Raw genomic sequence first — 25696 nt, forward strand, 5'->3', positions numbered from 1 at the left:
CAGTCTCAAAATAAAACCTATCCACCACTTTATAACTTTATTTTGCTCCTCAAGCCATCACCTAAATATGAGCAACACACTTGCTACCAAGCTGGTACAATGAAATGTGCATGTGTTGTATCCATGTTGGTGTAGGGAAAATGCTCCAATCAAATGTCCTCAAGGGGCCAGATAAACTTAGCTATCTATACAACTGATAGTTTTTCGTGTATTTTAAAGATAGATAAAATAAATATATGCACAGTAGTGACTTGAGCAAAATACACAAAGTATATCAGTAAATAAACAAGTTAAAGGAATAAAAATAAAATGGGCTGATTTGATGCACTTGGGTCACAGTTTAGCCTTGAGCCTGGCACTGTCCTCCCTGTCTGGCTCCCTCATGCCGGTGGTCGGGCCAGGCTGTGTGAAGAGAATCCTCCCTTGTTTCTGGAGCAAGAGGCGGGCCTTTAGAAAGAAGGAATGCACTGAAGCTTTCCTGCAGGCTCCCCTTCACATGTTGAGGAACGTCCGTCCCGCGTCCCGACATGGACATGTGGCCGTTGCTGCTCCTGTTTGTCCAGCTCTGCTTCTGCTCCGGGTATGAAGGTAAACAGCAACTTACAGCCTCTCATTCATCTCCCGGATGTTTTTAACCGTGCAGAAAAGAAGAAATATCAAATGGTAGAGCAGCTTATCTTGAGAGAGAGTCCACATGGACAGACTCTGGGGGTGCCAGTGGCTTGGCGGAAGGGTAAGTTTGGTAAATTATGCGCTTTGGGCTTAGAGATGACTGTAAGTTGAACTGAGTTTGAGGTTTCTCGTCCCCCCCCCGCTGCTGGTGTTTGGTGAACCGCGGCTGTGTTTACGTGGAGGGGGTGGAAAGCGGGGGGAGTGCAGTGTGCATGTGGGGGACGTTTCTGTGCGCACAGCTCGGTCGGTGGCGCTAATCACAGGCCCGCAGCTGATCTGCGCTCAAAGTTTAATTTTCGCTTCTTCATGCCTCCACCTCTTAATCTTTGATACCGCGCTAAGAGGCTGAAAAGACCCCAATAGCTAAGAGCTTTGAATTAAAATGAACAAAGGGCCTTCACATATTTTGGCTTCGGGTGTTTGGAAATATTTACACTACTTAACACTAAAGAGTTTCTGTTCTAATGTTGAATTCCAAATACATATAGTTCCAAAGAGTTTACTGCCCCTGTTAACTTTTGTATCACTGTTCCTTCATGGAAAATAACTGATTTTCTTTGGATGAATGAAACACGACGTTGTCCAACACAGCAGTCACTCCATAATGCAAATAATCACCGTTGATGTGCAAGATCCAGTATAAGAAACATAAAGCCTGTAGCCTCCAGCGAGAAGCTGAAATGACTTCAAAGCATACGTCTGGATGAAGTGGTGTGTGTGTGTGTGTCCCAGCTTGTGCAGTCAGTTGCAGTGGCTGTGTGCCTGTAGATGGTTTGAGAGTGGCTCACCACTGCTCTATGATCATACAGGCTGAAACATGAACACAAGCTGTGGAGCAGATTTATACTGACACACTAAAAACTGCTCATTGAGTCGACAGTCAGGACTGTTCTTGTGTATGCGCCTGCATCTATTATGAGGAGTTTATTTTACTGGGCTCTGTTTGTGTTTGTTCTTTTGGTTAGTAAGCCTTTTATTAGTTAGGCATGGCCAGGGTTGTGTGGCAGTGCACCAGAGTCAAATCTAGAGATGTGCAGTTGCTTTTGCTCCTTTCGGGCTCTTTTTTTTTGTGGGGCGGGGGGTGTTACTCGTAATAGGGCCATGTAGTCACTCAATCACAGCCAGATCACATTTTCCATGAGGGTATGGTTTACTGATGTGGGTCATACACCTCATGAAGGGAGTAGTTTGAGGAAATGCCAGCAAGTACCATCATCGAGGAAGTCTGCTTGAAAGCAACCTGCTTAATTACAAAGCAATGCACAAGGACCAGACCAAGAACTCTCTAGTAATTCCTCAGTCAGTGTTAGAGCTTTTTAGAATTTTCTTAAATTTATCACCCTGGATCCACAATATTTGAGTTGAGGGTGGATCTGGTTCACTTTCTTCATTGCAATACAGGGATATTGACCTTGGTGAAGGATAGACTGAAGTGTTATTAGAGGCGTTTGCATGTGGCTCAAAGAGAAAGCAGCAGGAGGATTTACAAAATGTTCAATGAAGTCTTCATTATTCACTTGTGGCCATGATGTACTAAAACCATATTTGTAAGGATCAATAGTGAATAGTGAACTCAATAAGTTCAATCTATAAGTTAATAAGCAGTGTGAGACGGGCCCTTGGCTACCTCCAGTTGCTAAGGTGAAGCGTTCTCCCACTAAACTGATATCCAAGCCTGGTGGTTATTAGAGTCCGAGCAATACTGGCTGGGCTGATATATGAGCTATTAGCTGTTTGTCGGTATAATGGTATCAGCATTTATAACAACCAATAACTTAAAATCAAGAGTAAAGAAGTGACGAGAGAAACACATGTTTGAGAAATTTTAGAGAAATCTGTTTCGTGTGTCTGAATATCACTCTGTTATATTTTTTAAATCACCGGATATTGGTGTATGGGTCTATCGCTCTGCTGTTTATGAGGGACAACAGCTTGTCTGAGTGAGTGGATGAAATGAAGGGCTGCAACAATGGTCACTTTAAGATAAATGCAGATTATTTTGGACTGTGAATCCTGAAGATACATGATGCATACATCCATTTGAATGGCATGTGTCTGTGTGGTGCTGATCAAATGTTTCTCTAAAAATCGTTGCCTTCCTCTGAAAATGTTGAGTGAACTGAAACACTAAAACAGGAGAAACTGCAGTGTTCCCCACATCCCCCCTTAGTATTCACTATCCTTCCTGGGGTCCATCCGACCCATTGTTGATGCAGAAATATTGATTGTCTCCGCTTTAGGAATGGACAAACAGATGCTAAATAAAGACCCGGTGTGAAATGATTGGTTTTCTAGCAGTGAACCTGGTGAACACTAACTGAATGAGTCAAACACCTCAGCTGCCAACAGCTTGTAGTTATTTTGTATCTCTCAGGTGATGAAGTGCTTCATCCTGCTTGGCTAGTACCTACAGAGGTTTTACTGGATATAAGTATTTGATTTTACACGAGACACACAAACCAGATGCATCAAGGCGTCATCAGTTGAGAGCACTTAGGCGAGTTTACTTTCCTTAATAGGTTTTCACTCGCTGTGGTGGGTTGTAGGGTGTAACACTGTACCTCTATGTAAGGTAATGGAGATGAAACCCGGAGCAGTTTGCTCCTCAGGGTCAGAACCTGCTGATGTAATGAGAAAAGCAAAGCAGACGTGAGTGTGAGAGAGACACAAGTCATTAGTGCAGAAAAAAGGGAATTATGTAAGTTTGTAATCGTGGCATTTTGAATTGAGTTCTACAGAAATGACAGCGCATTTTATTTATTATTCTTCCCCTCCGGTAGCCTGCAGCCACGATTCCACATTTACCGGAAAAGAGCTTCTTCCACATAATGACGGTTTGTATTACAGGCCTGCAGAGAACAGCTAATTGGAGAATCAGGCTCTGTAATTTAAAGCATATTCACTCCCAGAGGTTTCTCAGGAAGGCAAGCTCCTGCCGTTCCTGCACTGTTAACACTGACAACTCCTTTGAAGTAAGAGAGATGGACAGGAAGATGATGCTGGCTGCCGATCCCCTCCTCATCGCGTTGACAGATTCGTTAAATATAAATGAAGGAAAGTCTCAGATCGCTCAATCCCTGTTTGAAGTCCTTTGAATGTGGAGCTCTCTCATCAACAAGCACAAACCAGACCCAGTCCATTTATTCCAGCTGCGTAGCCGCTGTGATCCAATCAAATCTGTCCCACCTATGGGTGAGAAAGGTGTCAGCAGCTGTTGAGAGCTGCAGATGGAGACATCAGTGATGGGAGAGTTCACGCTGCTCTGAGCATCCTTGTGCGCCCTCCGTCCTTCATGGCTGCTTGTAAAAAAAAAAAAAAAAAAGTCTACTCGAAAAGTAAACAATATAAGAAAAAGTTATTTGTTCTTTGAAGTTGGATATCTGAACTCCAATGCTCTTGTTTAGTTGCTTTTGTTTATTACAGAGCCAAGACCCAAATTGGTTTCTGGAGCGTGTAAACAAAGTGGATGAATAAGTTACATGTGTGCTAAGCATTTTTAGAGAGTGGGAAGGGTTAACTATTTGTTCCCTGCAGGCCAGTGTGGCACAACAGCGTTTCATCTTATTTAATTATACAGAGATTAATAATTGAGTTTGGGGAGAGGCTATTGATTGGCTCGACTAAGATTTATGGCTGTTGTATCTCTCCTGGTGGTGAGATTATCAATCATCATGGATTTTGTATCTAATCCCATATTAAAGAAAATTATTATTCTTTTAGCCAATATAGCTGAAAGACGCAGCTTTTGGTGAGGTGTCCTTAGACTGAGGCTGTTCCTAAACCAAGGTTGCTCCTGGTAGCAGGTGACCACCTTGGTGTGTGAGTGTTTCTGAATGGGTGAATGAGAAACACCATAACACACTCTTGGGTAACACCAAGCTACAAAAGTGTTACATAAAGCGGTTTTTATACTGAGAGGAGCATTTCTGTTTGCTTTATTGATCTTTTTTTACACATGATGGCTGTTTTAGTTGTGAATGATAAGGAGTTATAAGTTACACAGTGAGGCAAATGTTTTGTTTTTTTTACCTTAAGCTTATGAAAAGTAGGGATGTGCATGACTTGTCATGGTCTCATTGTTTTTATGATTTGTTAGTTGTTTTTGAATTATTGTGGAGCTTTTAACTTATTTTCATTCTCTTAGTTATTTAGGTTATTTTATCCATTTGTTTTAAGTTTCCCAGCCTTTCCTGGTATTTCCTGTAAAGTTCAGATATACATTTGTCTTTAGCTTTCCTTTCACTTGTGTCCTTATTGGTTTCACCTGTGTCTCATTACCCTCCTGTGTCCAGAGGTGGGATGACTGTGAAACTGCATGCTCACTTGCTAACACCTTGCCAATCACATATCATTAGCCAATGAACATACCCAAGATTATCCTCATTTCTGAAATATAGAATGACCAAGATTTACATAGGAGACTTAATTTTTTAATTCAGTATGAACCAAAATTAGCAACTGGGTCCATAAACTCAGCAGAAAAATGTGTATAGCGATCAGGGCAGAGGCCTGTTTTCCCACACAGTTCAATAGGACAGGGAGCATTTTTGCAGCCACAAGCACTGCCCCCTGGTGGCCACATAAAGAATGCATATTTAAGACACTTCTTGGCTTCACTTTTCCGACTATGAAGCTACATCTATCTTTTATATTGTCTGTGGTTTTAGTAAGGCAAACTGTTCTATTACAACAACTTCAGTGATCATATCATACACACTGACCCATTCTGATAACATGCAGCCAGTGAAAAGTGTGTGGCTGTAAAACAGTGATCACATTTTTATAGAATACGATAGAATACACTTTATTTATGTCACAAGCTTTGAAACTCTCACACTGCAGTTACCAAAAAACACAATTTAGAACAAAATGGATTAAATGAAGTAAAGCTCAGGAAAATAATGGGTGACTGAATAAATTAGCTCACTAATGTTAAAACTGCAGAAGGAATGGGAACTCAATTTTTTAAAAAAAGGTGTTAAAGATGAGTAAGATTATTGTATTAAAGCCTGTTTATGTGTGTTAGGAAACCCAAAGGGAATCACTCGGCTCAGAGTTTGGCATAAACAACACAAACGCGTGGATGGATCCACTAAACGTGGCTCAGTGGATTAAGGCCAAACATCTTAACTTTGGTCTTAACTGTCCAGCTGACACTGTTCCAGAAGTCTTTTTCTTTGCGCAGCTTTACAAAACTAAGCTGTGCTGCCATGTTCTTTTTAGAGAAGAGGCTTTCTCCTGGCACCCCTTAGGCAGCTACTTTTCTAATAACTGGTGAAAAAACAACCCGTTTTAATAAATAAGTCTGTGAATAATTGCTTTTTTCTCAATATTTAATTAGCAGATTTCTTGTTATGCAAAGTGCAAGTTTACGTAGACTTCCTGTGTCACATGCACAAGGAGATCCGCCAGCTTCTCAGCTAGGCCCCCCCATCGCAAATTCCCACCTTCACCTGTATGAGCCCCCACCACTACCGCCACCACACAGATCCATCCCAGTCACCTTTCCATGTGAAAGAAAGCGCTTGCTCTAGACTCAAATGATGTTTTCATATAAGGGGCGATGATGAACATTACTATTGCTCAGTTAAGGCAATGGCATGAGAATGTCAATGAACAATGGTAATGAACAATGTCAATGAACAAAGTGCAAGTTTTCTGTGTTGAAGCTAGTTTATATCTTTATATAGTCTCACTGTAACTGCTACATCTTGTTACATTACTCCACAGTAAAAGTGAAAAAGGATCCAGTGATGATTTTTATTTCTTTTTGTAAACACAGCTCTACCAACGGTGTCAAATGCACTGCTTTTCCTACCTTTTGATTCACAGCAATTTAATTTTAACTGATAGTCGTAAAAACGTGTTTTTTGCATGTCTTGCAAACTGAACTAGTAATCTAGCAAGATAAAGTTAACAAATGCACAAGTCCTTCAAATTCTCCATAAATGAACGTAAATCTTTAAGTCTACCCATAAAAAGCACAAAAATAGGGTTATGAGTGCCAGTTGCATCACAGTGTAAATGATCACATCCTGTTTGTTTGCAGTTGCTGCAAATTCCTTCAGAGCTGATAACTTTGACGGTGCATGTGGTTCTAACTAGTGTTCACTATAATGCTGAAACACACACACAGAGACACACAGACACACCTGTAATTAGTTTTCCATAACTTTCTTTCCTCCCTCCCTCGCCCCATTAAGAAGCAGACACTTAAGTTTTCCCATTAGACAGCTAAATCTGACTCACTCAGTATGTGGGTTTGCTCTGTGCAGTCGATGCTGTGTGATCTGAATGCTGAAACCTCAAAGCTTGTTGTGTGTGTAACTGTGTGCTATATGACTTGCAGCATTTTCGCCCAGACAGTATTTGTTAGACTGACAGAAAAACCACGCTGAGGAAGAAGGAGTGGTGGCTACTGGTAATTTTTATCTTGGGCTCATTGACTGACATGTGGCCGATATATGGTGCTGAAGGAGGTCTGAACACTCCTCCTTTGTGGACCCTGAACAGAGAACACATTCACGCCGGGCTTCATAACATCTCTGAGCCAGTTTTATTCCTGCCTCTTTAACCCCATCCTTACTCATTTCCTCTCAGCTTTATTAGCTCCAGGCCTGCTCTATCTTCCCTATCCCTTCATCCTCTTTCCTATATGAACCCCCCTGGCTCCTCACAGATTGGCTGCGAGTGCCTCTCAATGATGTATCACATTTCAGCGTTTTTTCATGTTTTCTCAGTAATGTGTCACTGCTAAAGATGACACAATATGGATGGCTATGGTGGGTATATGTTTTGGAGCTGTTTTGTAGCAAAACGTTTCAAATGAGGATCACAGAGTGTATCCCTGTGTTAAAAAGATTCATTTTTCCGAGCCAACTGGAAAATGGAGATCTTTTGGGACTTACTTATTCTTCTTGCATGTGTTCTGTCCAGTGGATTCTGATTACTCCCACCCGTGGTATCTGGATTAGATGAAGTTGAGCAATACTTTTAGGCTGTTCTTGGTGCTGTTTTGCAGGGCGGATAAAAGCCCTGCAGGTCAGCCCAGGACAAAGCTTTCAAACATTGCCTAACATGAACATAGCTCTTCATTGTATTAGTTGCTTTTTTCTTGCTTTCTTTTACCCCTAGGGTCAGGACGGTACGCCTACGGAGACGACGAGGACTGGTATTCTCATACCTATAGAGGTAACGACACTTGGTTTGTCACTGCCACAGCATGCACACAGACATACAGGATCAGTTTAAACTTAACTCACATTTCAATTCAATACGTTTTTAATTAGAAGTAGAAAATTAATGCACCATAGTTAAGAAAGTACACTCACCAGCCACTTTGTTAGATACACCTATTCAACTGCCCAATAATGCAATCATATGGGTGGAACTCAGTGAATCTAAACATGGTCAACATGACCCCCTGAAGTTCAAACTGAGCATCTGAATGGGGAAGAAAAGGGATTTAAGTGAATATAAATGTAGCGTGGTTGTTGGGTTTTGTTGCAGATTTCATAAACTGATGATCTACTGGGATTTTCTCTAGACAACCATCTCTAGGGTTTACAGAGAATGATCGAAAAAAGAGAAAATATTCAGTTCCCTTGGCAAAAATGGAAACCACTCATTATAAATAAGGCATGCATAAGAGCAGCTGGGCTACAGCAGCAGAAGACCACGCTAGGTGCCATTCCTCTCAGATAACAGGAAGCGGATTGAAAAAATGTTGCCGGGTCTGATGACTCTCAATTTCTGTTGTGACATTCAGATGGTGTAAGCCACACGGAAGCATGGATCCATCCTGTAATGTATCAGTGGTTCATGCTACTGTTGGTGGCGTAACTACTACTCAAATGGCCTCCACAAACCAAAAGAGCAGCTTTGGGATGTGGTAGAATGGGAGATTCTCATCAAGCATGTGTGATGCTATCATGTCAATATGGACCAAAATCTCTGAGGAATATCTCCAGCAGCACCTTGTTGAATCTCTGCCATGAAGAATTAAAGTAATTCTGAAGGCCGAATACACAGCAATGTGTACCTAATGAAGTGGTCAGAGAGTGTATACACCCAAGTTTAAATTGAGGCAAGATTTTCACAGTATAAAATTTTAGATAAAATACTAAAAAATCGTTTAGCTTGAACAAAAATAGCTGAACTCATTTCAGTTCCTCCATTAATTCAACACGAGCTCATTCAGCCAGTTTTGTAAACTGACACTGTTACGTCAAAGTAGCTTCCCATTTTAAATCTAGGGTCAGTTAGACACGGAACATTATCATCCCGGCCAAACCGCACTCTCCCCTCGTGTAAAAGCTCAGATATGATATTTTCTCTTACTCGTTGGCTGTGGAAATTTTGAAATTTTGCCAACACACACACCAGCACAGAGAGAAGGAGCAAGGGTGGTTTGCTGTGTAATGAAAACTAATGTTGTCTCCACCTGGAAGTAAGCCTGAGCTTGTGTGTATTCTCCTCTGTGTGTTTGTGGTGGTCCGCAGGCTCAATGTTCAACTAGAGCCAGCAGGAAATAAACTGCAGATTTTGATTTTCCTGTATTGGAATAAGAACCTTGTGGCCCCTTAAATTTGGCAACATTCAAGAACTTTTACACAGGCATCACAGAGATGGGCAGCTATCCACTCTGTGAGGAAGCGAGTTGAAATGTGCAATTTCAAGCAAAGATCTCAAAGGAATAGTTTGATTTTTTTTAAAGAAATACTTTCTTTCTTACTTTAAGTTTGTTGAGAAGATTAGAAGATTGATTCAGTCTCTTTAATAAACAAATCTATCAGAAGTGAACACTGAATTCAGTCTGCAGAGTTTAGCTTATGCGGAGTCACTGAAAGTGCAGTACTGTGCAAAAGGTCTTGTAGTAGTAATTCCTGATACTTTGCTAGAAAAATGGAAAATGGATGTAATGAATGATTGAAACATATGCAAACATACATGGAAAATATATGAGGTAAAAACCGAGTTTGTACAATTCAAACAAGTTTAAAAATCGATATTTGGTACGACCACCTCAGCACAGCCTGAAATCACTTAGATATGCTTTCTTCTTGAAGGACATTCAAAGCTCTTATTTGGATGTTGGCTGCCGTTTGTTCTGTTTTCAGTCTAGATAATCCCACACTGCCGTTGAGGTCCAGTCATGTATTGGGGAGGCCAATACATGACTGATAAATAAGACAGACACGATCTCCAACACGACTGGCAAAACGCCGCTCCAAACCACGACAGAGCCAACACCGTGTTTTTTATGGCGTTATTTTTGTGCCACTATTCTGAGCGCACGTAAAAAAAATGCTAGATGGTGGGTAACAGGCATCTCCGAAAACATTAGAGCACTTATGCAAATATGTGATGTCTTGATAAATCGAGCAAATATTTGAAGTTTACACAGCACCATTCTCGCATGAAAATATCTTAAAAGTGTATTTTGTGACCCAGAAAGAGTAATATTTCAAACTCCGCCACTCTGTGTTCCTCCGCCACTGCCTCGTTTGAGTTTTGGACGAAATGGATTCTGGGATATTGCATTTCGTCATTTCAAGCTGATTGGAGACCAAAACAGCCAATTTTTTGCATCCAAGTCTGTGATTGGCTGGTTTTGTGGCACAACTATAACGGTGTAGAGAGAAAGAGTTGAGCGCACACGGGCAGAAATGTTGAGAGTGCGAGCAACACATTGCGAGCGAGCACAAGTGCAAAAACTGAGCGACAACTGCTATTGTGTGTGTGTGTGGATAACAGCAAACACTGAAATACATTGTTTTGTACGCAGCAATGAATTTTGTTCACTCAAATTTAGCTTTTCTTCGCTCAAAATAAATTTTTCCTCAAAATGCAACACTTGCACCTGCAATTTTCTTTTACGTGCGCTCAGAATAGTGGCACAAAAATAACGCCATAGTTTTACAGATGTAGACATCAGAAACCTCTCTCTCCTGACCTTCTCTGTACATTTTGATGATGATTCAACTTTGGCCCAAAGGACCAGTCACCACTCACTTACCTGATGTTTTTCCCACAGGTTTTTGCTGTATTTTCTCCTAGTTCTTCAGGACATGACTTTCAGATACAGTTCATCTGCTGTAGATTGTTTTGCCACTTCCTTTTTTTCCCTCCACTTCACACCATGTGCACTGGGTCCTTACTTTCTTTAAGGACACACTGCACACAGTGCCTAGAAATATGCCAAGTTTTCAGCTAATAGCTCTTTGCGAGTCATGTTCTTGGGACAAAATGACTGTTTTATGCATGTCAAGATGTGCTATCTTTGGCATTTTTTATCAATTCAACCAAAGAAATGGAAACAAATTATGTGTTTTTATGACAGGCTGCTATTAACAAAGTGCCTAAAGAAACAAAAAATTGGTCTTTGCTAAGTTGTCTGTTATGTGTAGACACAGCACCGGTTCATTCCTTGCTTTTGGTGCCCTTTGTATGTTTGAATAATTCATAGGTCAGTCTTAAGTGGCCTAACAAAACAAACAAATAAACAAAAAACATACATCTGAAATGGTCAGGTATAAGCACTGGACTGAAAATGAGTGAAAAAGCAGCCAATGTTCAAAGACAAATTGCTCAAGACTACTTTTGAAACAAAGTACAAAGAAATAATAGTTGGCTCCAGACTTTTGCACAGTACTGTAGCTCCATATGAAAACCTGAAATAGACTTCTTAACTGTCTTCTCTAAGATCTCTAAGAAAGTCAAAATCTTCCTTTAATTAAGGCACCATTTTTCTAGACTTTAACTTTCCCTGGTCATCCTTATCAGCATCAGGAACAGTCCTAATCAGGGAAAGATGATAATGGATCCAGGGGACCATAAACTTTGATTCCTAAATCAGTTAAGGATAAGGATTAAAAAAGAGCTGCATTCTTAATAAAGACTGTAATTTGTGTGGTGCCTTTCACGCTCTGAAACCACGCGCACACACAACAACTTAAGTGCTCTCTACACACATTATTATCAGTCTTTTACTCAAGTGAGATCTCCTTTGCCTCATGAGACTGTTGGATAATGGAAGTCACTGAAAAGGTAATAAGAAATCCACTGTATCTGCCTGTACTCAAGGTGATGGGTGGGTTTTTGTTCTTTCACTCTGGCAGTGGAAGTCTCTCTCTAAGCTTCTATGATCACAGGTAAGTGCTTGTTACTGAGCGTCTGTCACTCAAGGCCACACCATAAAGACATGAGAAAAAACGATGAAGAAAAGGTCAGTGCCTCGTTCTGCTGTTTTTTTAGGAACCCCGTGGTGCGCACCCATAAAAATTAAACATGGTGACGTGAGCTGTCGTACACCCAGAGGAGAGCACTACAGGAACGTGATGGGGACACGGTGTAAAATCCGCTGCAAGCAGGGATATGAAGCTCAGAGCTCAGAGGTGGTGTGCATGGCGAGCAAACACTGGTCCTCTAACTACGCCTGCCGAGGTGAGAAAGTCCACTTGAACATGCGCACACATTGTGTTTCTCACTGTTTATATGCATGCATATATTCAACACACGCATTATAGCCATTGATTGCTTATCAAAATGGATGAAGGGAGGTGGGATATCATCAAACTGGGAACCCAGAGATGCCGCTGTTTGGAGCCAGAACCTTCCACAGAGCAGCCAATCAGCAGTCAAACTGCAGAAATCAAAGCTGTCTATAAGCCTTCAAATCTTATTAACAGAGCTGTTATCCAAAATGACCACAGGCATGCTTTGTGGACGGCCCAAATTTAGCAAATGAGACCGTACTGACTGTTCTAGAGAGATTTTGTTTCTGAGTGCAGCCAGATAGCTTGTAGCTGCACATTAAAGGATCACGTCAAAGTGATTCCTGCGTGATTAGAGCTCATTCCTGATTCTAGAAGTAGAAATTTTTATGTTTTATTAAATAGATTAATTATTCTGGGAATAATATGAACCAGAGAGCTTCTCAGAGAGATTGTCAAAGGTTTGCAAAATAATGTGAGTGCATGTAAATACCATGTACAGTGGGGCAAAAAAGTATTTAGTCAGCCACCGATTGTGCAAGTTCCCCCACTTAAAATGATGACAGAGGTCAGTAATTTGCACCAGAGGTACACTTCAACTGTGAGAGACAGAATGTGAAAAAAAAATCCATGAATTCACATGGTAGGATTTGTAAAGAATTTATTCGTAAATCAGGGTGGAAAATAAGTATTTGGTCAATAACAAAAATACAACTCAATACTTTGTAACATAACCTTTGTTGGCAATAACAGTGGTCAAACGTTTACTATAGGTCTTTACCAGGTTTGCACACACAGTAGCTGGTATTTTGGCCCATTCCTCCATGCAGATCTTCTCAAGAGCAGTGATGTTTTGGGGCTGTCGCCGAGCAACACGGACTTTCAACTCCCGCCACAGATTTTCTATGGGGTTGAGGTCTGGAGACTGGCTAGGCCACTCCAGGACTTTCAAATGCTTCTTACGGAGCCACTCCTTTGTTGCCCGGGCGGTGTGTTTTGGATCATTGTCATGTTGGAAGACCCAGCCTCGTTTCATCTTCAAAGTTCTCACTGATGGAAGGAGGTTTTGGCTCAAAATCTTACGATACTTGGCCCCATTCATTCTGTCCTTAACACGGATCAGTCGTCCTGTCCCCTTGGCAGAAAAACAGCCCCACAGCATGATGTTTCCACCCCCATGCTTCACAGTAGGTATGGTGTTCTTGGGATGCAACTCAGTATTCTTCTTCCTCCAAACACGACGAGTTGAGTTTATACCAAAAAGTTCTACTTTGGTTTCATCTGACCACATGACATTCTCCCAATCCTCTGCTGTATCATCCATGTGCTCTCTGGCAAACTTCAGACGGGCCTGGACATGCACTGGCTTCAGCAGCGGAACACGTCTGGCACTGCGGGATTTGATTCCCTGCCGTTGTAGTGTGTTACTGATGGTGACCTTTGTTACTTTGGTCCCAGCTCTCTGCAGGTCATTCACCAGGTCCCCCCGTGTGGTTCTGGGATCTTTGCTCACCGTTCTCATGATCATTTTGACCCCACGGGATGAGATCTTGCGTGGAGCCCCAGATCGAGGGAGATTATCAGTGGTCTTGTATGTCTTCCATTTTCTGATGATTGCTCCCACAGTTGATTTTTTCACACCAAGCTGCTTGCCTATTGTAGATTCACTCTTCCCAGTCTGGTGCAGGTCTACAATTCTTTTGCTGGTGTCCTTCGAAAGCTCTTTGGTCTTGGCCATGGCGGAGTTTGGAGTCTGACTGGTTGAGGCTGTGGACAGGTGTCTTTTATACAGATGATGAGGTCAAACAGGTGCCATTCATACAGGTAACGAGTGGGGGACAGAAAAGCTTCTTACAGAAGACGTTACAGGTCTGTGAGAGCCAGGGATTTTCCTTGTTTGAGGTGACCAAATACTTATTTTCCACCCTGATTTACGAATAAATTCTTTACAAATCCTACCATGTGAATTCATGGATTTTTTTTCACATTCTGTCTCTCACAGTTGAAGTGTACCTCTGGTGCAAATTACTGACCTCTGTCATCATTTTAAGTGGGGGAACTTGCACAATCGGTGGCTGACTAAATACTTTTTTGCCCCACTGTAAAATAATTGTATTAGATAAAACAAATACTGACAAAGTTTAACTTCAGGACATAATTTGCAGTTGAAAAAAAGTTGACTGGTGCTGTTTAAAATACATTTGTCTTTTCAGTTCTTGTGTTGAACTCGGTTCACTTTAATTTATACTGGTCCAATTCACAAGTTCAGTGTACTCAACGCTGTAAGGTAAAGATGCTACGATGTGAGTGACAGTTAGGAGAAAAAACTCCCTTTTTTAACAGGAAGACATTAACCAGGAGAACCAGACTCAAAAGAAGTTCGTAGATCAAACACCTACAGCAGAAGCAAAGTTTCAAACCAAACATTAACTGTAGAAAGAGCGTCTACATCCTGAGTCTGATCAGGGAGCTCGTTCCATAGGAGAGGAGTCTGGCAGCTGACGGCTTTGCCACCTCCTGAGACATGTGTGTGTGTGTGTGTGTATAAGTATTTAAATGCATCTGTTGCAATGGAACCCTCATGCAAGCACCACATTAACAATGAGCTCACCCTGCTTTCAGAGATCCGTTGTCCTAAGCTGGATATGCCCATTAATGGTGGCTACAAGTGCTCAGACGGCTCTTACTTCAACTCTCGCTGTGAGTTCTTCTGCTCACCCGGATTCACTCTGAAGGGCCAGAAGACGGCAACGTGCCGCTACAACGCGGTGTGGAGTGCAGGAGTGCCCACCTGTGTTGGTAAGACTGTTTGCATTGTTGTTGTTCTTCTTTTGTGTACAGTTTGGTCTCCCACAGAGGACTGAAGCCTCTAAGCTGCTAACAAGTAATTAGCTGCCAGAGGCACACCGTCAGCTCCAGCTCTCACTTATACGTCTCTATTACTATTTGTCCTGATACAGTGTTTGGCAAAGTTAGAACTCTGTGTGTTATACTCAGAGACACATACAGCAGACTTTGACCGTCACCGGTGTGTAATGTGTTTCATTTCTTTGCGCCAATCTGAACTAAAAATGGCTTTCAGCTTTGTGACCTGTACTTAGTGTCATTGCACAGAACTAAAGCCAGTGACAGTGTCATCACCTGAATCTGTGAGGACACTTTCATCACAAGATTCATCTTTGTCTCCGCAGTCATCCTACTTTTTGTGTTGCTTTAAAAGATTTTTTAGATGTCTTTCATGTACTTCAAGCATGTCTTTCATCTATGCTAGATTTGATTTAGGAGGATGCACCGTATAACTTTATGTTGCAAGAGTTACAGTGATAGCAAGTTTTTTTTTTTTGTTTTTTTTTTAATTTTCTGTAGATATTGATCCTCCAAAAATCAAGTGTCCAAATGTGAAGGATAAGTGGGCAGAACCTGGAAAGCTGACAGCGAGGGTGACTTGGGACACACCAGAGGGTGTCGACACTGCAGACGGCATCCTCACAGAGTCAGTTGCTTTTCTGCTTCCTTGTTAAGCCCCCAACAGTAAGTTGAAAGATTACAACTGAGAATGTGTTTTTTTGTCTCCCCCCCCCCCCCCCCCCCCCCCAACAGTGTTATCCTTAAAGGAAAACCCTCAAAATCCAACTTCCCAGAGGGGCTCCATAAAATGTCTTACACTGTGTTTGATCGGGCTGGGAACAAAGGGTCCTGCCGCTTCACTGTCAGAGTGCGAGGTGAGCCTCTAAAAGCAGAGGATAAGATTTTGATCGTTTGTCTGGAACAGGGTTTTTGGTCACACACTCTTTCAGGGGGTTGTCTCCAAGAAGTCTCCAAAGATTATAGAAAAATATATTTAATTGGTAGACTAACATTATACAATGCAATATTTGCTAGCATGCGTGTTAGACCAAGACAGAACAGATGTACGGTACATACAGAATATGTGTGCAAAAGTCTTGCAGTATAAGGCAAAATAAGTGCAGTGATTTATTGCAAAAATAAACATGCAAAAATATATGGAAATACAGTATATATCCACCTACATACATCCATCTCTCTGGTTCTGTTTCAGATCTTTGCTTGAATTTTAATGCCCATAATGTCTATCTGCTGTAGATAGCATTTTTTAGGACTGCTTCTTCTTCTTGTCTAGTTTCCTCAGATTTTTTTTTTCATGTTGCGATTCTCCTCCGTGAATCGCAACCTTATCGTGGTGGAGGGGTTTGTGTGTCCCAGGGATCCCAGGGGCTATGTTGTCTGGGGGCATTTGCCCCCTGGTAGGGTCTCCCATGGCAAATTGGTCCTGGGTGAGGGACCAGACAAAGAGCGATTCAGAAGACCCCTATGAAAAAAACACCGAGGGAACAGTTTACCCTGCCCGGGATAGGGTTACCGGGGCCCCGCCCTGGAGCCAGGCCCGGGGAGGGTGCCCGAGGGCGAGCGTCTGGTGGCCGGGCCTTAGTCCATGGGGCCCGGCCGGGCACAGCCCGAAGAGGAGACATGGGCCCATCCTCCCGCAGGCCCACCACCCGCAGGAGGCGCCATAGGGGTCGGGTGCATTGTGTGCCGGGTGGCGGCCAGGAGCGGAGGCCCTGGCGGACTGACCCCCGGCTGCCAAGACTGGCAATAGGGACATGGAATGTCACCTCTCTGGTGGGGAAGGAGCCTGAGTTAGTGCGTGAGGTTGAGAGGTACCGGCTAGATATAGTCGGGCTCACCTCTACGCACGGCTTGGGCTCTGGAACCAGTCTCCTGGAGAGGGGCTGGACTCTGTCTCAGTCTGGAGTTGCCCCTGGTGAGAGGCGGCGGGCTGGGGTGGGTATTCTAATATCCCCTCGGCTTGCTGCCGGTACGTTGGGGTTTTTCCCGGTGGACGAGAGGGTTTGTTCCCTGCGCCTTAGGGTCGGGGAACGGGTCCTGACTGTCATCTGCGCTTATGCGCCGAGTGGCAGTTCGGAGTACCCAGCCTTCTTAGAGTCCCTGGGGGGGGGGGTGCTGGAAGGTGCTCCACCTGGAGACTCTGTTGTCTTGCTGGGAGACTTCAATGCTCACGTGGGTAACGACAGCGAGACCTGGAGGGGCGTGATTGGGAGGAACGGCCTCCCTGATCTGAACCCGAGCGGTGTTTTGTTATTGGACTTCTGTGCTAATCACAGTTTGGCCATAACGAACACCTTGTTCGAACATAAGAGTGTCCATAAGTGCACGTGGCACCAGGACGCTCTAGGCCGTAGGTCGATGATCGATTTTGTAATCGTATCACCAGACCTGCGACCATATGTTCTGGACACTCGGGTAAAGAGAGGGGCTGAGCTGTCAACTGATCACCACCTGGTGGTGAGTTGGATCAGGTGGCGGGGGAGGACGCTGGACAGACCTGGTGCACCTAAACGCGTAGTGAGGGTGTGCTGGGAACGACTAGCAGAGGCCCCAGTCCGCGAGATCTTCAACGCACACCTCCGGCAGAGCTTCAACAGCATTCCGAGGGAGGCGGGGGACATCGAGTCCGAATGGACCATGTTCAGCGCCTCCATTGCCGAAGCTGCTGCATTGAGCTGCGGCCGCAAGGTGGTTGGTGCCTGCCGTGGTGGTAATCCCCGAACCAAATGGTGGACACCAGAGGTGAAGGGAGCCACCAGGCTGAAGAAGGAGTCCTATCGGGCTTGGTTAGCCTGTGGGACTCCGGAGGCAGCCGACAGGTATCGACAGGCCAAGCGGAATGCGGCTCGGGCAGTGGCTGAAGCAAAAACTCGGGTGTGGGAGGAGTTCGGAGAGGCCATGGAAAAAGACTTTCGGACTGCCTCGAAGAGGTTCTGGCAAACCGTCAGGCGTCTCAGGAGGGGAAAGCGGTGCTCTACCTGCACTGTGTATAGTGCTGGCGGAGCGCTGCTGACGTCGACTGAGAAAATTGTCAGGCGGTGGAAGGAATACTTCGAGGACCTCCTTAATCCCACTGACGCGTCTTCCAAGGAGGAAGCAGAGTCTGGGGATGAGGGGAATGACCCGCCAATTTCTGGGGGCGAGGTCACTGAGGCAGTTAAACAACTCCTTGGTGGCAGAGCCCCTGGTGTTGATGAGGTCCGCCCCGAGTTCCTGAAGGCTCTGGACGTTGTAGGGCTGTCCTGGCTGACATGCCTCTGCAATGTTGCGTGGAGATCAGGGGCAGTACCCGTGGATTGGCAGACCGGGGTGGTGGTCCCCATCTTTAAGAAGGGGGACCGGAGGGTGTGTTCCAACTACAGGGGGATCACACTCCTCAGCCTCCCCGGGAAAGTCTATGCCAGGGTGCTGGAAAGGAGAGTTCGTCCGCTAGTCGAACCTCTGATGCAGGAGGAACAATGCGGTTTTCGTCCTGGTCGCGGAACACTGGACCAGCTCTTCATCCTCTCGAGGATACTTGAGGGTGCATGGGAGTTTGCCCAACCAGTCTACATGTGTTTTGTGGACTTGGAGAAGGCATTCGACCGTGTCCCTCGGGGTGTCCTGTGGGAGGTGTTGCGGGAGTATGGGGTGTCTGGCCCATTGCTACGGGCCATTCGATCCCTATACAACCGTTGCAAGAGCTTGGTTCGCATTGCCGGCAATAAGTCGGACTCGTTCCCGGTGGGTGATGGGCTCCGCCAGGGCTGCCCTTTGTCACCGGTTCTGTTCATAATTTTTATGGACAGGATTTCTAGGCGCAGCCAAGTGGCGGAGGGCTTTCGCTTTGGTGGCCTCAGGATCTCATCTCTGATCTTTGCGGATGATGTGGTTCTGTTGGCTTCATCGGGTGAGGGCCTCCAGCTCGCACTGGAGCGGTTCGCAGCCGAGTGTGAAGCAGCGGGAATGAGGATCAGCACCTCCAAATCTGAGGCCATGGTTCTCAGCCGGAAAAGGGTGGAGTGCCCACTCCGGGTCGGGGACGAGGTCCTGCCCCAAGTGGAGGAGTTCAAGTATCTCGGGGTCCTGTTCGCGAGTGATGGGAGAAGGGAGCTGGAGATCGACAGACGGATTGGGGCTGCAGCTGCAGTAATGCAGACGCTGCACCGGTCCGTCGTGGTGAAGAGGGAGCTGAGTGTAAAAGCGAAGCTCTCAATTTACCGGTCGATCTACGTCCCTACCCTCACCTATGGCCACGAGCTGTGGGTAGTGACCGAAAGGACGAGATCGCGGATACAAGCGGCGGAAATGAGCTTCCTCCGAAGGGTGGCTGGCATCTCCCTTAGAGATAGGGTGAGAAGTTCGGCCATCCGGGAGGGGCTCAGAGTAGAGCCGCTGCTGCTCCACATCGAAAGGAGCCAGTTGAGGTGGTTTGGGCATCTGGTAAGGATGCCCCCTGGGCGCCTCCTGGGTGAGGTGTTCCAGGCATGTCCCACCAGGGAGGAGGCCCCGGGGCAGACCCAGGACACGCTGGAGAGATTATATCTCTCGGCTGGCCTGGGAACGCCTTGGTGTTTCCCCGGATGAGCTGGAGGAGGTGGCTGGGGAGAGGGAGGTCTGGGCCTCTTTGCTTAGGCTGCTGCCCCCGCGACCCGGCCCCGGATAAAGCGGATGAAGATGGATGGATGGATGGATGTTTAGATATGCCAGAGGTTCTGCTAAAATCCTTGTTGGTGCTAAAATAGTCATATCAAAGTGGCTAAAGATACAACTTATTATGAGGGGACTAAACACTGGTTCATTCCTTGAGTAAGGTACCTTATTTATGCTTGAATGATTCGTTTTTCTGGAAATGTAATCTCCAAAGATCCCTTTTAAAAAAAATGACAAGACTGGCTGCTTGGAAGCAAAATAGAAAGTAGGGGCAGCTCAAGACCTTTGCACAGTACTGTGGCAGTTACCTGAATGCAACTCCAACTTTTATTTTTCACCTTTAGCACAACGGTTTATGCATAAGCCAAGTCTGAACATATGATACAGAATAATATGACAAATATCTATTAGGCAAGAGTTAAGCAGGCTTGTAAAAAGCTAATTCTCCAGAATCTTACTGTCTCTTTTTGTGAACAGTGCGTCGCTGCGGCCCTCTCTTTCCTCCGGACAACGGTTACATGAAGTGCGACAGTGACAAAGACAACTACGGAGCCACCTGTGAATTCACCTGCACCGGCGGCTCCGAGCTACGGGGCAGCGCTGCCAGAGTGTGTCAGTATGGACTCACCTGGTCGGGCTCAGACACAACCTGTGCACGTAAGTACTGCATGCTGTTCAAGCCATACAAGCTGTTCTCGTACAGACATGACAATCGTCATTGTATTAGTTTAAGTCATTCAGAAATGGAAGGATAGACATAGACCTTTCTAACTCCTTTTACCATCACTGTGTCATGTGCTTAGCCTGTATTTATAATAAGTAGACATTGTGTACTTCCAGGATTTATGAAAAAGACAAAAAATCTGTAGTAACAACCAAAACACATGCAAGTAGTTTTCAGCTCACTGCTCACATCTTCTCCAGTTTCTGTTTTATGTCTCTTTGTGTTTTTGTGAGTATAAAGGTTTCATTTCCAACCATTTGAATCATATGCAGTGGTTTTCATTAAGTGTTTTTTTTCTACTCAGTTTGTCTGTTTTTCATATGGTTTGGCTGTCAAAATGTTTTTGTGTCTTGCCGTCATTTTGGCTACTTTGTCTGGCAGTTTTCTTTCCCCATCTGGCTGAAATGCAGTGAATCTACTTCATTAAAGAGAAGGTTCAATATACAGTGACTTTAAAGACAAAGACAAACTTCTGATAGATCAGTTTTTTGTCGATATGATACAACTTAAAATAATAAAATACAATTTAAATTGGCAATTGAAAAATATATATCCCACTAGCTTTTATCTAGTTTCCCAAAAAGCCTCATTTTCACTGTTTAGTTTTGCTTTTTGGGATGGAATCTTCAGAGGAAAAAAGCTTGCTTGTGCAACAAGTCAGTAAGAGAGACACTTTGTTGTCCTGTAACCTGATGGGAGTTTTTACAAGTAGCTGAAATTGCTGAAGATTAAATTAAGTGTAGAAATATTGCAGTGTGAGAGGGAATCCTGAAGTCTGAAAAGGTGAATGATCACAGAAACTGAAAGAAAAAAGGAAACCATGAGCCTCGGACATTACTCAATAGAGAGCTCAAGGACTTGAGAGAATTTAGTTTGCATTCATTTACAAAATCTGCTTACTTATTAGCCCAATATGACGTTTTAAAATCGAAATTCTGTCCTGTTAAATATTATATGGCCTGATATTTATGTAAGTGGCTTTCTTCACCATTGAATGTAATCAAAACAGAGGTGGAGGTCACTTTTTGACTACAGAAACTAAGAGGGATCCTGCTTAATGCAGAGATATTGGGGTGCATTTTCTTTTTTCATATAGTTCCTGTAACCTTTTCTGGTTTTATATGAGAATCCAAAATGAGGACAATATGGCGCCTCTCTTACCGATCGATTGGACGGATCAATACTGGACCGTCCTCCATTAAATGTTCAAGAAGACAGAAAAAGTGCAGCAGTTGAATAACAAAAGTCATGTGTTCGACTCAGTTCTGTCACATTTCCAATGAAACTCATAAGTTGGACCTACAGAGACAGACTGGAACGCAGAATAAATATAAAAAGTGCTTTTATTGTTTACCAAATGTAAAAAGTGATGCGCATTGTGGCACGAGAATCAATACAAAAATAAAATCCAATCGCAAAGAGACTAAAAGAAAGCAGTGAGCCAGCTGGAGCAAACACGAGGGTGATGGGACAACAACAGGGTTAGGACTGTGGGTCAGAGGACACAGACTAAATGCTCACACCAGGGAGAGGGGATAAGGCAGGGATGAACTCAGTCAAGACAATAATGAAGGCAGGGAAAGGAACAAAGGCGAGACAGCCACATGAGGAACTGACTTTCGAAAACAAACACACAGACAAACGATGAGAAGCAGAAAGAGGAAACATAGGAGGCACAGAAAAAGAGGAAAACCCTCCAGAAACACAAAGGACCGTTAAACAGTACGGATTATAATCGAAAACGAGGGTCATAGCAAAGACCGTGACCCATTAATTTGATTTTATCACCTGAGGAGCCAAAAACAATCAATGATGAAACATCTCACAGAAATAATGTGTTGTAATAGCACCCTTTTCTTTGTAGTGTGTGTGTCACGCCTTGTCTCATCACTTTAAATTGTCCGTTCGATGTCGCCACAGCCATGAACATCAACGTGGGAGTGCGTACGGCTGCTGCGCTGCTGGACCAGTTCTATGAGAAGCGAAGGCTCCTCGTTATCTCCGCTCCAACGGCTGCCAATCATAATTACCGCTTCCAGATGACTAACTTGCAGGTGAGGCACGACTCTCAGTTAATGAGCTGAATGTGAGTCGACTGAGACGGAGGGGTGGAAGTCAACGCTGGAGCGACTTGCGTCCTCTGTGATGATGCACACAAAGACAGCCTCGGTGTGTTTGTGGGGTTTTTTTTCGCCGATTTGCCACCTAAGTGGGTAAAAGTGGTGACACAAATAAATAGGAGAGAGGGTGTTGTGGTGATGAACACGAAATGTCACGGCAGTGAATAAATGATAGTGACACTGGCTCTGATAAGGCTATTCTGGGGTGGATGCTTTCCCACATCATCAGACAACATTAAGTCAGAGCTGTTTTTAAATGCCTGACCTTTCAAAGTGACTCAGATATCAGCTGAAAGATAAACCGGTGTCAGTTTGTGAACAAGATGACTGATCGGTCCTGCAGTCTGTCGATTGGTTATCAGGAATTTCTACAGTTAATTTGAAAGTGAAGGAAAAAACAGTTCATTTTCACCTTATTTGGGAAAATGGTGATAATTTTACACAATTACACAACTGACCCATCAGTATGGTTATTTATTCACTGCAAACACTTTAAAAATCATCTTGCTGCAGTAGCAGACAAAGGAACTGTCAGAAAGTTTGGGCTGTGTGGAATAGGCAGATCTAACTTGAAACGAGTTTTTATGCAAACTGTGGAGAGATTTTCCCCTCAGGGCTCAGTGAAGTCTGTCCAAATCTATCTGTGTTGTGTGCCACAACTTTGCAGCTTAAAAAGCAAAAAGAGTGTCAGTGTAGCTGTAAGTTAGTGTAAATGTACTAAACTGTATGCTTTCATAATAACATAGCAGATTAGCCATGATGTCAGGCGTCTCTTGGAAATGAGAATTTTAATCTCAATGAGATTTTTTACCTGGATAAATAAAGGGCTAATAATTAGCTCAGATAGTTTCACATTTTAGTAGCAAGATAAGCACACGTGTAGACACTGTTCTAATACTTACCTTAGTATATTAATAATAATTAATATAAATAAGTAGCAAACTGCAGTGCTGTACAAGTTATCTCTATCACCTGAACATCATTCGAAACACTGACAAAAATCCCCCTGTACATTCACAGATTTATAACACACGTATGCAGGGATCCTGTAGCATTCACGCGTTTATATAAAGGAATGAGTCGAAATATCAATATTACAATAAATTATTTATTAATATGCTTGCAACAGTTATTCAGTTAGGTTTTACTTACAAAGTGCCAATTCACAGCAGCAGTCATCTCATGGAGTATTATATTGTAAGGTAAGGACTCTACAATCTACAATATTACTTAATCAAAACCGGGCTCAGGAAAAGTGAGCCGTCTGAGAAAAGAGCAAAGAGAAGAAAGGACAAATAGGAATGCAGAAAAAGTGCTTTCAGATTTTAATCCACCATGTAGTACCATCTGGAAAGAGTCTGATAGCCAATAGCTTCATTTTACAGCATGGCAGTGAACCCTGCTAATGCAATAAAATCATACCTGGACAGAAAAAACACACACACATTATCAGACATGGATCAGCCTCCCCAGAGCCCGAATCTCAAGATTACCGAAGCAGTGTGGGATCATCTTGACAGAAAACAGAACGAGAGGCACAAAACATCCAAAGAAAAGCTTTGGGAGTCCTTCAAGAAGCCCAGACATTTAGATAAATTGTTGGACCTAAGAGGTGGCTCAAGACTTTGGCACAGCACTGTAGGCACATTGTTTTTTCAGTTATTGGTGTGAAAAATGTCTCGTTTTAAGTCTATTTTTGTTAACTTTAACCTGCTGACCAACATCAACAGCCTGCCGGATTGTTTGAATTCCTGTTCATGCAATAACACACACACAAAATATCAATTACTGGATTAAAATTTGCCCCTCTCTTTATGAACAAAAATCCAGTGTGTATAGTTGTTGGACACATGATGTCTCCCAGTTCTGCTTTTTCTAGTGTGCTGCGGATTTGAGATTCCAGATCAAGCTCTTAACTTGAAACAGAGCCAAGATTGGCTCCAAATTAGTCAACTGTCTAAAACAGTGTAGTCATACGTACATGTGGAAAACACATGCACAGAGACAGCATTGTTTTCGAGTGGCGCTGAACGTAATCAAAAACATAAAACTGATGGATCTGTGTGTCTGTGTCCTGTGAGAACAGCAAGCTCAGTGTGGCCTGGACTTGAGACATGTGACAGTAATCGAGCTGGTCGGGACTTACCCGGCACAAGTCGGCCGGATTCGACACAACCTGCTTTCTCCAGGACTGGCCCTGCAGCTCAGGTACTAACATGCTAACACACCCACCTCTGTTAACTTCAGCACGTGTGACTTTTGCTCGCTCCTGCTCATTGAACTGAATGCGTTTCTTAGGTTACTGCTCCGGATTCCTCAAAGGTCTTTCCAAATGGTGCTGGTAGACAAGCAGGGCATAGACAAACAACGCTACCCGTTTCCGATCACAGCGGCTGAATTATTCACCACCATCGACACTTTCCCCCTCCGCAAAGACGAGATGCTGGTACAGCAGGAGGCGGGCCAGACCTGCCAGTCATAAAACGCCCAGTACACTTCCATGGACTGTCAGCCTTTTTTGAGCTTTCCCTCCTTCGTCACAGCAGAAAAGACTCGGATCTCCCGTTTCCATCCACATGTCACACGTTCCTACCTGAACCAGATCTGCCCTGTATCCTGTGTGCGCGAGCATGTCTGTGTTTGTTTGTGTGTGTGTGTCAAAGGTTTGGATGTCAGTCATGGTGCTAATCACACAGTGCATTACAGTCATACGGATTCCTGTGTCTTGTCTGTATTTTATTTGTTCTGTTATTATTATTATTTTCAAAGCAGAATAATTGTTTTACTACTTTGTAAAAAAAAGTCTTTTTTCTGTATAAACTGGAAGACCTTTCACCTAATATTTATGTTGCACCTTTCCCAATAAGGATGTACTCTGTATGTGCAGTGCATCTGTGTCTGAATTTGCAAACACTGATTAAATATGTGTAGTGCGGAGGATGTGCGCCTGTGTGCGTCAGTGTGAGGAAGCAGTCTGCAAAAGTGCCCGAGGACAAGTAAAGAGAGAAAGTTAAGAGGGCAAATGATTCACAGGAGAACTTGATAAGTCAGTACTAAATATTTTCCTAAAATACAAATTGTCCTTGAAGGAAAAAAAACAAAAACTTCCTTCCACAACTTAAAGAAAACCCATTGAATGCAGTGATTTGCAAAACATTTAAACCTTATGTTTAATTGAGTAATCG

General features: G+C 43.6%; 1 protein-coding gene across 3 annotated transcripts; it reads left to right on the top strand.

Moving 5' to 3' along the window:
- The first annotated feature begins 376 nt into the window (after window positions 1-376).
- Window positions 377-25448, top strand: srpx (sushi-repeat containing protein X-linked). 3 transcript variants are annotated; one of them, XM_085135266.1, is made up of 10 exons: window positions 377-588; window positions 7807-7876; window positions 11900-12117; window positions 14790-14966; window positions 15534-15660; window positions 15768-15889; window positions 20145-20324; window positions 22312-22445; window positions 24598-24719; window positions 24810-25448. In XM_085135266.1, the coding sequence occupies exons 1-10, from the start codon at window positions 528-530 to the stop codon at window positions 24991-24993; spliced, it is 1395 nt and encodes a 464-aa protein (XP_084991392.1). In that variant the 5' UTR covers window positions 377-527; the 3' UTR covers window positions 24994-25448. The 3 variants fall into 3 exon arrangements, with proteins under 3 accessions (XP_084991392.1, XP_084991391.1, XP_084991393.1); XM_085135265.1 differs by having other exon boundaries at window positions 381-588; window positions 7807-7863; window positions 11929-12117; XM_085135267.1 differs by lacking the exon at window positions 377-588 and adding an exon at window positions 595-733 and having other exon boundaries at window positions 7807-7863; window positions 11929-12117.
- Window positions 25449-25696: the final 248 nt, after the last annotated feature.

The sequence above is a fragment of the Neolamprologus multifasciatus genome, chromosome 16 (assembly GCF_963576455.1).
Source record: "Neolamprologus multifasciatus chromosome 16, fNeoMul1.2, whole genome shotgun sequence".
NCBI lineage: Eukaryota > Metazoa > Chordata > Actinopteri > Cichliformes > Cichlidae > Neolamprologus > Neolamprologus multifasciatus.

Coding starts and splice junctions, on each gene's coding strand:
- srpx (XM_085135266.1), top strand. CDS start 528: ATGGACATGTGGCCGTTGCTGCTCCTGTTTGTCCAGCTCTGCTTCTGC. Junction 589..7,806: donor CTTCTGCTCCGGGTATGAAG/GTAAACAGCAAC, acceptor TTTTACCCCTAG/GGTCAGGACGGTACGCCTAC. Junction 15,890..20,144: donor CTTCACTGTCAGAGTGCGAG/GTGAGCCTCTAA, acceptor TTTTGTGAACAG/TGCGTCGCTGCGGCCCTCTC.